Source organism: Ammospiza nelsoni, chromosome 31 (assembly GCF_027579445.1).
Source record: "Ammospiza nelsoni isolate bAmmNel1 chromosome 31, bAmmNel1.pri, whole genome shotgun sequence".
Lineage (NCBI taxonomy): Eukaryota > Metazoa > Chordata > Aves > Passeriformes > Passerellidae > Ammospiza > Ammospiza nelsoni.
The window spans coordinates 442,433-458,947 of record NC_080663.1 but is presented as its reverse complement, the minus strand read 5'-3'; the positions used below and the strand labels follow the sequence as shown (position 1 = coordinate 458,947).

General features: G+C 49.4%; 1 protein-coding gene across 2 annotated transcripts; it reads right to left on the bottom strand.

The window, feature by feature from the left end:
- Positions 1-8,317: 8,317 nt before the first annotated feature.
- LOC132085630 (uncharacterized) lies at positions 8,318-11,632 on the bottom strand. 2 transcript variants are annotated; one of them, XM_059491079.1, is made up of 3 exons: positions 11,174-11,632; positions 9,832-10,803; positions 8,318-9,639 (listed from the first exon to the last, which is right to left on the bottom strand). In XM_059491079.1, exons 1-3 carry the CDS (start codon positions 11,186-11,188, stop codon positions 8,776-8,778), a joined length of 1,851 nt encoding a protein of 616 aa, XP_059347062.1. In that variant the 5' UTR covers positions 11,189-11,632; the 3' UTR covers positions 8,318-8,775. The 2 variants fall into 2 exon arrangements, with proteins under 2 accessions (XP_059347062.1, XP_059347063.1); XM_059491080.1 differs by having other exon boundaries at positions 9,850-10,803.
- Between the last annotated feature and the right edge of the window lie 4,883 nt (positions 11,633-16,515).

Here is a 16,515-nt window from a genome sequence, read left to right as displayed (position 1 = left end):
GCGGAACTGCCCTCAACAAGACGGCGGCGCTGCTTCAGGGAAAGAGCGGGAGCTGTCCTGGCTCTCTTCTGAGGCCCCAGGGGTCCTGCAGGGTTTTAGGCCGAGTTTGGGGCGGTTTAAGCGGAATTATGGGAGGATTTAGGCGGAATTTGGGGGATTTAAGTGGAATTTGAATCCCCGTTGCTCTGCCCACATCCAGGACCGGGCGGATCTGCCCTCACCCTAGATGGCGGCGCGGCTTCGCGCCAGAGATGGGCAGTTTGCGCTTGTTGAGCCTGGGGAGAGCTCCTGAGGGACGGTGCTGGGTGGATTTGGGCGCTGTAGTTTAATGCCAGTGAGTCAGGCTCCATCCTGCCATTTCCAGGCGGATTCCGCCGTTCCCGGCTGGATTTATGAGGGAAGGCGGAGCGCTCTGGGGGGGGGGGGCACAGAATTGCCCTCAACAAAGATGGCGGCACAGCCGCCCTGTCGTGCAGCACGGACCAATCAGAAGCCGCGCTTGGGTGAAGTATTGGCTGAAGTTTCCCCGCGGCGGCGGCCGCTTCCGGCAGAACCGCGGTGCATTGTGGGCATTGTGGTCCTGGTGGGGCCCAGCGGCGGCGGAGCGGGGCCGAGGCCGCGGGGGGCGGGGCGGGAATTTGGGGGCGCCGAGGGAGCCCTGAGACCCCCCCCCGGCAGCGCGGGATGGGCGACAGTGACAGCGGTCAGCACCGGGAGCGGGGAGGGGGGGCTTGAGGAGGGGGTTGGAGGGGTTGTGAGGGAATTGCGGGGGGTGTTGGGGGGTCCTGAGGGAGAATTGGGCGTCCTGAGGGGATTTGAGAAGATCTGATGTGATTTGGGCAGTCCTGAGGGGGTTTGGGGGTGTCATGAGGGAGAATTGGGGTCCTGAAGGAGAACTGGGGGTCCTGAGGGGCTCTGGGAAGTACTGTGGGGGCTTGGAGGGGGTTTGTGAGGGGGCTGAGGGGATGTGAGGGGCTTTGAGGGTACTGAGGGGGAACTGAGGGGGTTTGGAGCGTCCTGAGGGGATGAGGGGTCATGAGAGGTTTTGGGGAATCCTGAGGGGACTTGGGGGATCCTGAGTGAGAAATGGGGGTTCTGAGGGGACCTTGGGTGGTTGTGAGGGGAGAACAGGGGGTCCTGAGGGGACATGTGGAGTCATCAGGGGATTGGAAGGGTTGTGAGGGGATTTTAGGGGGTGAGAGGGAGAATTGAAGATCCTGAGGGGATTGGGGGGTCCTGACGGGGTTTGGGGGGTCGTGAGAGAGAATTGAGGATCCTGAGGGGATTTGGGGGATCCTGAGAGGATCTGGAGGGTCCTGAGGGACTTTGGGGGATCCTGAGGGAGAACTGGGTGGGTCGTGAAGGGTTTTTGGGTGGATTTTGGCAGGTTCTGAGGGAGAATTGAGGGTCCTGATGGGGTTTGGAGGGATCTTGAGGGGCCTAAGGGGGAATTTTGGGGGGTTGGGAGGGGATTGGCGGGTCCTGAGGGGATCTGGGGCCGTCATGAGGGAATCTGCATGGATTCTGAGGAGATTTTTGAGTGCCTGAGTAGTTTTGGGGGGTGCACTGAGGGAGACCTGGGGGTCCTGAGGGGATTTGGGGGTGGTGAGGGGATTTGGCAGCGTTCTGAGGAAGTTTCTGGTGGGGATTTTGGGGCATTCTGAGGGATTTTGGTGGTCCTGAGGGGGTTCAGAGGTATCTTGGGGGTTCCCGACTGGGTTTGGGGCATCCCGAGGGGATGTTGGGGGGCCCCTGAGTGGATTTTGTGGGTCCCTGACTGGATTTGGGGCAATTTTGTGTGAATCTGGAGTCCATTAACGGATATAGGGGATTTTGGGGATCCCTGACAGGATTTTGGGGTATTTTGGTGTAATTTTGTGGTGTTTTGGTGCAATTTTGGGGTTCCTGATGGGATTTTGGGGTACTTTGAGGGTCCAATGGGATTTCAGCGTATTTTGGTGCAATTTTTGGGGTGATTTGGTGTAATTTTGTGGTGTGTTATGGTACTTTGGTGGAATTTTGGGGTCTTTTGGTATGTTTTGGTTTGAACAAAGAGGTGTGTGCTGAGAAAGGCAGGAGACCCCTGAAATGGGAAATGTGAACCCCCTCTCTCTCAATTGTTATAAATTTGAAATTAAAAGGCTCTCAGGCAATGATATGGGAGTAGGAATAATGGTTCTTTATTTGGGAAATAAAATAAAATAATTAAAATTATAGAAACATAGAAATAAAATAAGATAAACATAGCAATAAGAATAAAAATAAAGTCATAAATAAAGTCATAAATCATAAATAATAACAATCATAAGATAAAAATAAAATGAAGAATAAAAGTAAATAAATTATAAAATATTAAAAATGAAATAATAAAAATTAAAAAGAGAAAACCAAAAGTAAGATTAAAATAAAATCCAAAATTAAAATAATAAATAGTCTAAAGATAGAAATAAAATATAAATAAGATAAAATTTAAAATAAAAATAAAATTATAAAAGTTGAAAAGAAATAGAATATAAAAACAAAATAAAAATAAGATACAAAGAAGAATAAAAATAATGAAAATCAAGTCAATAATCAAAATAACTATAATGAAAAAAGAGGACAAAAATTTTTAAAAAGTTTTAAAAAAATTTAAAAAAAGTAAGAAGAAAGCTGCTCCTCTGGGCATTGCAGTGGCAAAGTGTTCCAACCTCAGATTCCATCCAGGTAGGAATGCTTGGCTCCTCCCCCTGGGCGGAGCATCTCCCAATGGGATGATGTCATCCCATCAGCCATGCAGTGATACTGTATGGCCCATTAACAGCAGATAATTAAGAATAATGGCCCATGAACAGCAGGTAATCAAGAATTAATTACCATTAGCCACAGAGAATTAGTTTAACTAATGGCCCTGTCCTAGGTTCCAATATAAAATGCATTCTGTCCCCACCACCAAGAGCTGCTGGCACCGGGAGGGGCATTGGTTTATGGTTTTTCCTGATCTCCTATTAATGAACCTGTTGTCATTATAGTGCAAGAGTTCTATTGTCAATACATTGCCAAGGTTCCATATCGCTAGAGTTTCGTACCTCCTTGATGTCTCTTGTAGGCAGCTCCTCCAGGCACTGACTCTTCCTTGTCCTCGCAGCAGCCACTGACTCCAGTTCCCTCAGCCAACCAATCCACTCTTTTATAACACTCTTCTTATTGCCCACAGCTGCGACCTGTTAACATCAGGCCTACTTCTAATTCTTAAGGATTGGCTCAGCTGCAACTCTTTAGGGGATGAGATTACTTTCTGTATTACCTTTATTTACTTATATTCTATCCCCCTACAATTCCCCTTTTTCTTTTAATTATGGAATTGCAGCATTTCTAGAAGGACGTGCAAATAAATTAACATTGACACATTCATATATTTCATTAAGAACTAATAGTTATACAAATGTTGAGACAACATATTATAATACAAATATATATGTTTCCAAGTGTTGGTTCAGTTTTGCAGCTTTTCTCAATTTACAAAGTACTTATCCTCAAAATCTTTTATACTCTTATTTAACAAACATTAATAGCTGCAATTGATATATTTTACCGATCAATAAACACGTTGTACTGAATAATGAAACTATTTTTTTTTTCCAGTTCTGACAGTTGCTTTCTCTACCCAGATCACCATGGGATCACGTTGCTTAATGTTTAAGTCTTTTTTCCTGAATCACCACAGGATCACATCGGTTGATACTCAAGTCCTTTTTCCATTTCCGAATCCATGAGGTCATATAGTGGAGTCCTTTTTCCTGAATCCGCAGGCTCATACAGTTGAGTCCCGTTTCCCCAGTCTATGGGGTCATATCGTTTAGTCCCGAATCCACGGGGTAATATAATTCAGTATTGAAGTCCTTTTTCTCCCGAATCTGCGGGGTCATATTTTCATCCCGAATCCTTCTCCAGAATCACGTTGGGGTCACCAGTGGTTGTCATTATAGCGCAAAGGTTCTATTGTCATTACACTGCAAGGGTTCCATATTGCCTGGGTTTTGTACCTGCTTGATGTTTCCTGTAGGCAGCTCCTCCAGGCACTGACTCTTCCTTGTCCTCGCAGCAGCCAACTGACTGCAGTTCCCTCAGCCAACCAATCCACCCTTTTATAACACTCTCCTTATTGGCTACAGGTGTGGCCTCTTAAAGTCAGGCCTGCTGCTAATCTCTAATAATTGGCTCAGCTGCAACTCATTAGGGGGTAAGATTACTTTCTATATTACCTTTATTTACTGATATTCTATCCCTACATGAACCCATCAATTCAATGCACTGAGCAGCAGCTCCCGTTTAAAATCTCACACATTGCTCCCAGCTTCCCCAGCCTTCCAATCCGAAACCAATAAAGACGTTAGCGTGAAATCCTTCCAGGTCACGCACAAATTGTAGTTCCCTGTTTGACAGCTGAGGACAACTTATCTGCCACTGTTACTAGGTAAACACAATATTGCTTTTCAGAGAAAATCAGAGCAGGGGAGCAAGTGAAGCAGGGAGGAAAGGAAAACAATAATTATCAAAACAGCAGCAATGTTTCCCAAAATGAAACTAAAATCGTCCAGCTCTTCTATTCAATAATTTTTTAGAGACAGTTGGAAAGGCTCACTATTTTAGTGAGGGTTGACTAACTGAAATCATGATGCAGAGATAACTCCCTCCAGGAGCCATTTCTGTTGGATGGGCAATCAAGGACCAATCATGACTCCGAACGATATCAGCCCATTGGGAGATGCTCCGCCCAAGTGGGAGGAGCTCAGCATCCCCACCTGGATATCATCTGGGCTTTGGGACAGAACAGGCAGCCCTTACCCACTGGTTTCCAGAGGACAAGTGTCGAAGGAAGGAGACCCAGACATCCGTTGATCATCATAGGCCCCTAAAGCAGCTAACACTCTTTGGGTTGCTGGATTGCTATTTTGCAAGGCACACTGCTTCAATAGCGCCCTGCAACACCAGCCCGATCTATAGCAGTAGCTGCTCTATCGATAAAATTTCCAAATGATTCTTCTCTACCTTGTTTAATGCCCATATAAACCGGTAACCCTCCTGGCTCTTTAACCATGTCAATTGCAGCACTCACTAACCACACAGACTCCCTAAGTTTATCTTCTCCCGATATCATCTGTGCCTCTGTACGTAAAAATGCCTCTAAGCCCATCAGCTCCTTTACTGTTACTCCATGTAATGGGTCATGTGCATTAAACAACAACTGCTGATGCTGAGTGAATATCAACCGAACTATTCCTCTTAAATCATTAGGACATAAAACCTGAGTATTAAAAAGATAATCTAGCATTTGCTTAACAGGTTCACTTTTTACTCCAAACTGACTAACCGTAGAACGTAGCTGAGTTAACAGCTTCCAATCTAAGGGAGTATATTCTGCTGTATTATGCGTAAGGTTCCCCTGTGCATCATACTGTGGTGTGTATGTAACTGGGCATGCAAGACTAGAGGCTATTTCCACCGCCTCACCATCCCCCATTTGCATTACTTCTTTCGCCAAAGCAGCCCAAGCTTCCCTCCTCTGTTTAGCCATCTCCCCCCATGGATCACGGTGTGCCCCTGGGATGGGATCTGGCTCTTTAAGGGTGCTATGCTGCTGGCGCTTCGGTGCAGGCACCGAGTTTTCGCACGGGGAAGGCAGTGAAGCAGAGGCTGGCTCGCGCGGGGGAAGCAGGGGAAGCAGCCCCCCCACTGGAGCTGACAGTGAAACCGGAGCCGGCTCAGGCTGAGACGGCCCGCGGGGGGCAATCAGCCCCCCCGCCGAAGCTGTAACCGGAGCCGGCTCATTGAGGGGAAGCGGCGGAGGCAAGGCTGACGGCGGAGGCGAAGCTGGCTCGCTCCCACTCCCACCGTCCGACCCGCTCGAAGCCGGTAGCGGAGGCGAAGCTGGCTTGCTCACACCCCCACCATCCGACCCGCCCGAAGCCGGTAGCGGAGGCAAAGCTGGTTTGCTCTTACCCCCACCATCCGACTCGCCCTAGTAATACCACAAAAATTGGAATTACAATTGGACATTAAAACTTTACATGATGCACAGAAGTTGCTGGGAGACTTACAGTGGCTGAAGCCTATTGTGGGAATACCAAATCATTTACTAGAAGCCCTACGGCCTTTGTTGAGAGGCGTGGACCCTACTACTCCTGTACACCTGACAAAGGAGCATCATCTTGCCTTGCAGCAAATTAGTAACTGAGTACAGCAAGGGTATGTGTCTCGTCGACAACTCGACCACCCCATTTACCTTACTATCTGGAATAGCCCTTGCCACTTGCTTGGTGCTCTCTCTCAGTTGCAGAAGAAAACGGGGGAGATACGGGTGTTGGAATGGTTATCACCACCACTACAGCATAAGAAAACAATATCTTCAAAAATTGAACAATTGGCTGCATTAATCAAAAAGGGGCGTCTCAGAATTCTTGAAGTGGATGGTAGAGAACCTGCTACTATTAGATTGCCTATGGAAAAAGAAACCTTGGACTGGTACTTGATTAATTCAAAGAATTTACAAGAAGCATTATTAATGTCACCTGCTAAAGTAGAGACTAGTAAATTAGTGCCTAGAGTTTTGCAATGGATGACAGAATGGAACTGGATTACTCGACCTTTGAGAGAAGAACGCCCCATAGAAGGAGCTATTATAGCCTTTACAGATGCAGGAAAGAAATTCGGGATGGTTAAAGAGCCAGGAGGGTTACCGGTTTATATGGGCATTAAACAAGGTAGAGAAGAATCATTTGGAAATTTTATCGATAGAGCAGCTACTGCTATAGATCGGGCTGGTGTTGCAGGGCCCTATTGAAGTAGTGTGCCTTGCAAAATAGCAATCCAGCAACCCAAAGAGTGCTAGCTACTTTAGGGGCCTATGATGATCAACGGATGTCTGGGTCTCCTTCCTTCGACAGACAAGAGCTGCCAGATCTTTTCTATGGGATCACCACTTCAACAAGACCGTTTCATCTGGGCTGCTGCCACCACCCTAGCTAGCAGGGTGTCAGGTTGTATTCTGACTGTTTCCATGGCTTTACTATGTATTATTGCATGTCTTTTGGGGTTTTTTTCCCTTTACCTAATATTTTTTTTTCTGACTTGAAGTGTCTCACTGCTTTTGCTTTCAAACCAGAACATAGTTTAGGCACCAAACGTGAGGCACCAAGGTTTTTGCTCAAGGACCTGGTTCCACTGGGTGGGCAATGCAGAAGGATGGGGAAACCCTTCGTGTACCACAGGGACACCTAATTTTAAGTGAGAACTGAGTGTAAAGTTTCATTCTGTATTTTATATATCTCTATGTGTATATATTTATACATCTATACATCTTTTATATATGTTATGATGTATATTATACATTTATGTATCTTTTTCTTTTGTAATTCATGTCTTATGTGGTTTTTTCCTTTTCCTAATAACTGGTACTTCTGACTTGGAGTCTCTCACTGGTTTTGCTTTCAAACCAGAACAATTGGTCACTGGCGAGGGTTGCTTGGCTTGATTGGCCAATTGGATCCACGTGTGTGTTGTGACTGTCAGGCAAGGGCCGTGGGTTTTTCTTAGTAGTAAAGGATGGTATAACAAAGGGATTGATCAGCCTGCTGCAATCATGGAGTCAATGCTCATTATTCCCCGCTGGGGACAGCTGCTACAACAGGGACGGATGATTTTTCTTTCAGCACTGGACAGTCCTTTTTCCAATGCCCCCATTTCTTACAGGATGCACTCTGAGCCTTCTCCACAGGGGAAGCTTTCTTGGGTCACTTTTCCCGAGATTCTTTCTTGCTAGGCTGGGATTAACTATTTCAGTTGGGCCCTGTCTCAAAACACCTTCCAGGCAACCTCCAGCAGTTTATCCATGTCTTCAACTCCCTTTGTCTTTTCTTCTTATATCATTCGAAGCCTGACCCACACAAAACAAAACCAGATGTGCTTTGCCATCAGCTGATTCAGGATCTAGATCAGTAGATTTGATGGCAGATTTTCTTCACCTGTTTTAAAAATGACTGGGCTACTCATCATCATTTTGCGTCACTTGGTAAAGCTTTGTCCAATTTACAGCTTTAGAGACCCCATGTTTTAACCCACATTCCATGAGGCTTTGATATAATTTTAATTTTTCCCTCTGCTCGGGTGTGTTTCCCTCCCACCAGGGGACCCATGGGAAATATCTCAGTGCCAGCGCCTTGAAGCAGCTCCCTGGCTGTGCTCCCCTCAGGGAACGTTGGGATGGATTTATTGAGCACTCGTCTCTCGATGGGGTCAGTGATGTGCCTGACACAGAGTTCAGATCAGACCAGGCTGATTTATATAAAGGATATTATTTATTTATTAATTTATTTATTCATGTATAGGCTGTACGGGGGACACATGAACTGATAGATTATATTGCACCAACCAGCAGCTACAAGGTGTCACCGATAATCAATATCAGTATCAAATACAATATCAAATTGCTGGTGATCAACAACCATGTGCAAAAGGCAATACAAAAGTGCAAAAAGGAATTATTAAATTGTCATTTACCACCCGGCTCTGCTGCAGGCACAGTGGAAAGCTGGAAGCTCTTGAGGGGACTCATTCACCCCTGTCCCCTCTCCCTGAGTGTCCCTGAGTGTCCCTGAGTGTCCCAGAGTGTCTCCAGCGACGTCATTCCCTGCAGGATTTGGGACAGTATAATTGAAAATTCCCCAGATTTATCTCAAACACTGCATGGGGAGGGCACAGGTGACGGCAGCGATTTCTCCGATGATGTCACTGCCCCTACGTGAAACTTTCCTGCAGCAGCCTTGGGATGTCCTCGATGGCTTTTTGGCACCGTTCAGCCACCGTGCGGCTGCCAGGGCCACCAGGCACATCGCAGCCACCACAGGGACTCAAGAGGATGTTGTCAATGTCCCCAAGTGTCCCCAGCAGGTGATCCTTGACAAGGCGGGTGCTGGCCTCCCACAGACACTCAAACTTGGCCACTTTGGCCATCAAGGCCTGGAGGACATCAGGGGATGCCTCGTTTGTCCCCTTCAGGATGGTCTCGATGTCCCTGAGCTGCCACTCCACGTTCCAGTAGAACAAGGTGGCTCTGTCACACATGGCCACCAAGCGATACAGCAGCCCCAGGGCCACCACTGCCCAACGTCCCCTCCTGGTGGCCACCATAGCCTCTGCCATGGCCTCAACGTTGGCTGCCACCACCTGGCCATTGTGCGTGGCCATTTCCAAGGTCACCTCCTCTTTGTCCAAGGCCACCATCAGCAGCTGCTCCATGACCACCTTCTCACGGAGCTTGGTGGCCTCCCTGGCCAGCCAGTCCCAGCTGTCCACGAGCTTGGCCACCAACTCCCGCCATGCCTTGGCTGCGGCTCTCACATTGGCCTGGGTGGTCCCTGGGGTGGCCCAGAGGGTGGCCAGGGCCCTTCTCAGCGTGGGGACACCGGGGAGGCCCAGGGAGGTGACACCGCCATGGTCCAGGATTGAACGGAGGCTCCGGGTGAATCTCCTCAGGTCCTCATGCAGGGAGCTTGGTGACTCATGTAGGCACTTGTCCCTGTGTGGCCAAGGCAGGGTGGCCACCACCTTGCCCAGGGTGGCCACCACGGCCACCAGTGCCTGCAGCTGCTGAGAGGGCACCTGGGGAGAGGACAGGGCAGGTGTCAGGGACCTGGTGGCACTTAGAACCTGCTGCAATGGCCCCTGTGCCCCCAAGGGGTCCCCTTTGTCCCTTTGCCCCTTTGTCAGCCTCTTGTCCCTGCTGCCCCCACCTCACTGGCCCCTGTGTCCCCCCAGTGTAGACTCTGTCATCACCCACCCCCCCCATTGCACCTCTCGGGGCTCCATGACTGAGAAGATCTTGGGGATGCTCCGGGGACACTCCGGGGGTTGAAGGAGCCTTGGGATGTCCTCGATGGCTCTTTGGCACCACTCAGCCACCCCGCAGGCACTGGGGCCCGTGGGACCACCCGTGCTATAGTTGTCGATCACGTCGTCAATGGCTCCCAGCACGTGATCCTTGGCCAGGAGAGCGTTGGCCACCCACAGCTGCTCGGCCTCGGCCACCTTGGCCACCAAATCTTCAGGGACATCGGTGGACACCCAATTTGTCACTTTCAGGGTGGTCTCGATGTCCCTGAGCCGCCACTGCAGCTCCCGGGGGAACGCGGTGGCTTCGTCACACGCGGCCACCAAGCGCTCCAGTAGCCCCAGGGCCGCCTCCAGCCGCTGTCTCTCCATGGTGGCCCATGCTGCCTCACTGGCAGCCACCCTGGCCTCTCTCCTCACCTGGGCTCCATGCCCGGCCACCACCTCGGCCCCCTCCTCCCTGCCCAGGGCCTGACCCAGCCCCACCATGTTTTCCTGAGCTGTCCCATCACGGGCAGCCTCGTCCTGCAGCTCCCTGGCCCAGGTGACCACCCCCCTGCAGGTGCTGTGCAGCTCGGTGGCCTTCCTGGCCAGCTCGGCCCAGCTCTCCACAAGCACAGACACCGACCTCTTATACTTGCTGGCTGCCATTGTCACTCGATCCCAGGTGGTCCCTGGGGTGCTCCTGTAGGCGGCCAGGGCCCGGCTCACGGAGGCGGCAGGGCCATCATCATCGGAGGTGACATTGTGGCACCTCCAGGTGTCATCAATGCGGTGCAGGGTGACCCGGAGCTCCCTGGTGAATTCCTCCAGGCCCCAGTGCAGGCACACTGGGGACATGAGCATCGTGTCCTCGTCCCGCCTGGGCAGGGTGTCCCACAGCTCATCCAGGGTGGACACCACCCTGACCTGTGGCTGCAGCAGGGCCGGGGACAGCTGGGGAGGGGACAGGGGAGGTGTCAGGGACCTGGTGGCACTGACGGCCTCCTGCAGCGGCCCCTGTGCCCTCCTGGGCTCCGCTTTGTCCCCTTCTTGTCCCTTTGCTGCCCTCTCTGTCCCTTTGTCACCCTCCCTGACCCCTCTGCCACCCCCTGCCACTTCCTGTTCTTCCCCCCACTTCACTCTCTGTCACCTCTCCCCTTCCTCCTATGCCCTCCTGTCCCCTTCGTGACCCCCTGTCCCTCCCACCACCCCCGTGTCCCCTCCGTCCCCCACTGCCTCCTTTCACTCCCCCCCCCCGTGTCCCCTCTGTCACCCCCGTGTCCCCTCTGTCCCCCCCCCCCCCACCACTCCGGGACTGTCGCACCTCGAGGGGCTCCATGGCAGCTGGGGACACTCCAGGGACACTGCGGGGATGCCTTGGGGACACTCCGGGGACACTCCGGGTGACAAACACGCCCGGGTGGCAGCTGGGGACACGCAGGAACGGAACGCAGTGAGACGGAGAAAACAGGAAGAGGTGACGACACCGCCCCTCCTCCCCCCACTGTGGAACCAGGGCAGGGCGCCAGTGTCCCCCCCCCGATGTCCCCAACGGGACCCCGATGTCCCCTCAGGGTCCCCAACAAGGCTCAAGTGTCCCCTGATGTCCTGTTGGGGACCCTGGGGACACACCAGGACCCTGTTGGGGACACTGTGGGGACATTGGGGACAGGAAGGTCAGGATTCCCAGAGCACCCGAATTTGAGGATTCCCAGGGCACACGAGCAGACGGTGATCGGTCCCTCAGGGCTGAGCTCCAGCGGTGCCAGTGAATTCTCTCTGCAGGGAGAGCCTGGCCGCCCTCCTCCGATGTCAAACAGCAACAGAGAGAGGCTGCCCCCAACCCCTGCCCCCCATTCTCCCGGTGTCTCTGTGCCCCCTCCCAGAGAAACTCCCAAAAACCAGAGGAGTTTCCCCTCCCCGCCTTCTCAAGCACTCAGCCATCAGCGCCTCTCAGCAACTCCATGGGAAAAAATTCCACAAGAAACAAGGAAAGAACAGAAAAACCCAACCCCCAACAAGGGCTGGTGGTGGCTGCGGTTTTTGGGGGTTCCAGCGACACCCGGGGCGGGGTCAGTGCTCAGCAGCAGCAGGGCCCCAAACCACAGCCGGGTGTGAGAAACCAAGTTCACTCTTTGAAAATTGTAAAAGTTTAATCGGGCTATAGAAGGATTTTGGCAATTGTCCAAAGAATTCGTCCTTAACTTAACCCATTGTTCTCCAGATCTGGTTCCACTGCAGGGCTACAAACACATTCCTGAGTTTACTTCACCAAAAGCACTTAATGTTCTTTCCTTCAGCTCTCTTTTGCAGTTTAGAAAGCAGTGGTTTTACCGCATTCTGTACTGCAGCAGCTACATGGGCTGCTTTCTGTCTCTCTGTAGTTTTATGCTGTGGTATTTGAATACCACAAATAAACAGGAGACATCCAAGTGCTGTCATGTCCCGGATTTCCTGACTTTTCCCCCCAAAGAACAAACAATAATTTCCTGGCACTGATCCCAAAATATCCAATTCCTGTGGTTCCTGACTTGTAGTATTTAAACCCTGAGCGATTGTAAATGCCTGAGCTCCTAAAGGATTTCTAGGGATTTTTTATTTTTCATACCAATTTCTGTGATCACCTCATCTTAATCAGTACACCAATTTGACCAGGCCTTGCTTAAGTTGCCATAAATTTCAGCTCTGGTCCGATTTCCAAATTCTTCCATTGTGTCTGAGGGAATTCCAATCAAACAAGTGTGAAATGCATCCGAAGGGGTAGATGGTGATAAGCAGAAAGGTTCTTGCCCTGTTCTGTTAGCCCATGTAACCCACGTGTTAGCTCGCTGCTCTATATTGTATACTCCCTGCATTTCCCTAATCCCTGCACTGAGCAACCTTGTCAATGTTTGCCAGACTGCTGCCATTGCTGCCCTTGTTGTCCATCACGCCTGCGCTTTGCCCAAATTGCTTTAGCCCGTTCCCACTCAGAATCTCTAAAGTGATGTATTTGTGGCATTACTATTCCTACTCCACATTCAGTAGCTGTTATCTTGCTCTCTAGTACAATTTGGTTTACCAGAGCAATTAAAGCAAGGTTAAACTGCACCCACAGTAGCAATGTTTGCTCATCTACTTCTATCTAAGATACATCCTGGTGCGAACTCTGATATCCTCCTGAGTCACGCCCTAAAAATTTAGCTAATGGTACTCTCGGGGTAATAGTGTTTAGTATGTGAAAGCAGTTATTGCATAACGTATCATCCATGTAGTGATAGACGATATGCTCAGGGAATTGCTGCCAAAGAGGTTCTAATGCCCAAGTGACATAAATTTGGCTCATTATAGGGGAGTTTTCAATTTTTTGGGTTAAACAAACTCATTCTTACTTTTTTTAGGGTTCTGCCTTATTGACAGATGGAACAGAAAAGGCAAAATGACTCGTGTCATGTGGATGCAAGGGAACGGTGCAAAAGCAATCTTTGAGATCAATGATCAATAGATTCCATGACTCAGGTATCATAGCAGGAGATGGAAATCCAGGTTGCAAGGCACCCACACTTAGCATCACTGCATTAACAGCACCTAAACCATGTAGCAACCTCCATTCCCACTCTTTATGGAGATGGCAAAAACTGGGGTGTTCCAATGGCTTGTGGATGGCTTTGTGTGCCCTTCCTCAAGCTGTTCCTGCACTAATTGTTGGGTTATGGGCAGCTTTTCCTCTGACAGCGGCCCCTGATCAACCCACCCAGGTTTATCCGTGGCCCAGCTGATTTTGAGGATTGGCTGCCCTCCTTTGGCCGCTGCTAAAAAGGCTGTGGAACGATGGGAGCTTTTAACTGGCTTAGCCGATCTTTACTAAACAAACCTAGTGAAGTACCAGGAGTTTGCATTACATAAGGCCTTGTAGATACACTCACTCCATCTGGGAAAGTAAAAGTAATTATTTCCCTGCTCATCTGAGTTTCCCGAGTCCCTCCAATCCCTGCAATGCCTAAAGCAGGATCAACCAATGCCCAATTTTTTGGCCATATTGTGTTTGAAACGATGGTTACATCTGCTCCAGTGTCAGTTTTGACTTTCTTATTTAGGATGTGCCAGCGTTACCTGTTTGCCTGGTTTACCTCTTGTGATGTCCATGGCCCAATATAGTTCTGGTTTACCTGTGGAACCAAAGCTTCCTGTTCCCCGTTCCTTGTGGCCTGTACAGGGGACACAAGACTTAAAAGGAACAAGCTGAGCAATTCATGAACCTTGTGGAATAGATACAGGGGGGAAAAACATTCTAATCATAATTTTAACAACCCCTTGATAGTCTGCATCAATAACCCCAGGAATTAGATCCAATCTCTTTTTACTGGCAGATGATCTCCCTAACAGACAAGCACCCAGCCCATTCCCCAAGAGTCCTTTTACATTGGTATCTATCAGGTGCACAGCAGAGTCCATGATGGTCACGTCTACTGCGGTTTCAACGTCCACCCCGGCGCTTCCAGAGTTGATGATGTGAGTGAGCAAAGCCCTCCTCCTCCATGGGAGGCTGAGCTATCCAGGCAGCTCTCCGTACTTGTTTTGTGATGCCTGGAGAGAAGGCGCTCCCAGACCCGTTTCCCTGGAACCGACATTCTTTAGTATTGTGGTTATCATTTTTGCAGCTAGAACAATTTTTTTTCATAGTTGCAGAGTTACGCTGACTCCCAACATGTCTGATTTTACCACATTCAAAGCACTTAATGTTCTTTCCTTCGGCTCTTTTGCAGTTTAGAAAGCAATGGTTTTACCACATCCTGTACTGCAGCAGCTGCCTGGGCTGCTTTTTGTGTCTCTGTAGTTCTAGCCATAAGTTCCAGCTTTTCTGTAACATCAGCTCCCTTCCTTAATGTTCCCAAAATCCGCTGAGTTTTATCATTAGCATTGTCAAAAACAAACAGATTGAACAATTTTACCTTTCTGTCTGAATCCAAATCAGGATGAGCATAGGTAGCTTCATGCAATCTGTCTAGAAATTTATCAAAGCTCTCATTCATTCCTGGGTGAATCTGTGTAAAAGATTTAGTGCGTAACCCATCTGGAAGTGCAAGGATGGCACTATGTGCTGGCTGTTGGCTCATCTGCAAGACTTGATCAATGCTCCCGGCCTGGGCAGTGGCAGCAGCCCAGGGCCCTTGGCCAAGGAACTGTTGTGCTGTTAAACCACACAGAGGATCACCCTGCACTCTAGGTCTTGCTGCTTCCTGAGCACACTTTTCCTCCCGGCTTTTATGGAACATCACCCGCTGATGGGGTGGCATTAGAAGTATTTCTAGGGTATACACATCAGCTGGAATTAATGTGTTTTAGATGTAAAAATATACTGCAGAAGTGACTGTGCAAGCTGGGATTTTAAACCAAATTGTGAAATTGCAGCTCTTAACCTTTCTAAAATCTTCCAGTCAAAAAGTTCCCAAATTCTACCAGCAGCATTAGTCACTACAGGAAAAGCCTCTGCATCATTTGAGAGAAAAGTCCCTTCTACAACAGCTTCTGTAATAACTCCCTTGCACTTTCGTTTCTGAGCTGCTTCTCTATCAGGGTCACATTCCAACTCTAATTAAACTTTTTTTACACCATGAGAGGGAGGATTTCCTTTAACCAGCTCGAATGCTGGCTCAGAAACAAACTGAGAGAGTGGTGACCGTTTTCTTGGTTGTCTGTCTCTCTATCATTGGCAAGTCAATTTTCTCAAAAGAATAGTGTCTTTTGGGGACAACTGAATCCTTTTGTTGAATTACCAATATTTGCAAATTGTCCACTGAAGATTTTAAATCCTCTTCTATAGAAGCATTATTTATAATAAAATCTCCTTTTCACTTCCAGTTTCTAAGTTACTGTTATCTACAATTTTTCCACTCTGAGTACAACTGACCTTTGTCTGACAGCCCAACCCCCCCGAAGAGGCAGCAGCTTCCTCTTTCTCGTTCTGAGCTGGAGGAGCAGTCGGGGCAATGCTCGATTCTGAGCTGAGGGGCTGTGGGCTGCGTGAGAGAATATCTAAGGTGGTAGAAAACAGCTGCTGGACTGAAGTTGCTGGAAATGCCTGAGGCTGTTCTGACTCAGAGGCGAGGGCTGAAGCAGCTTTCCTCTCTGCCTTTGTGGCTTGCAATGATGATTTTCCACAAAGTAGAATATTTAGACGCCTGTTTTGCCTCACTCCCGCCAGATGCAATGCTGTCCCACAACATCCACCCCACAGCTTCCCATGTCAAAATCTCAAAAGCAACCTGTGCTCCTGCTATGAGATTATGGTCCCAAGCCCAGTGCAATAGTCCCTTCAAATTGGAGGCATCGTACTTTTGTTCTCTCTTAGAGAGGATGTGTTGGAGGAGTTTCTGAACACCTTCCCTTTCATGCTCAGACCCCATCTCCTCCCCGGCCGCTCACCTTGATCAGGGTGAGATTCAAGTCATCTACGATTGGAGCTCCAGTAACCTTTCCCTCTCACCGGTGCAGTGAGGATTCTTTCCACCGGCTGCTCCGCTCCTCGAGGGTTGGCTCCGATCCCTGCACAGCAGCCAAATTGCCAACCTCGAGTCCCTTTAGTGCTGCGACATTGGGCCTGCCCGCGTTCTGCACCAGAAATGGGGGGTGTGGAGGTTCATGGACATCACACCATGACCAACATGATCCAGTGAAGCCAAATTT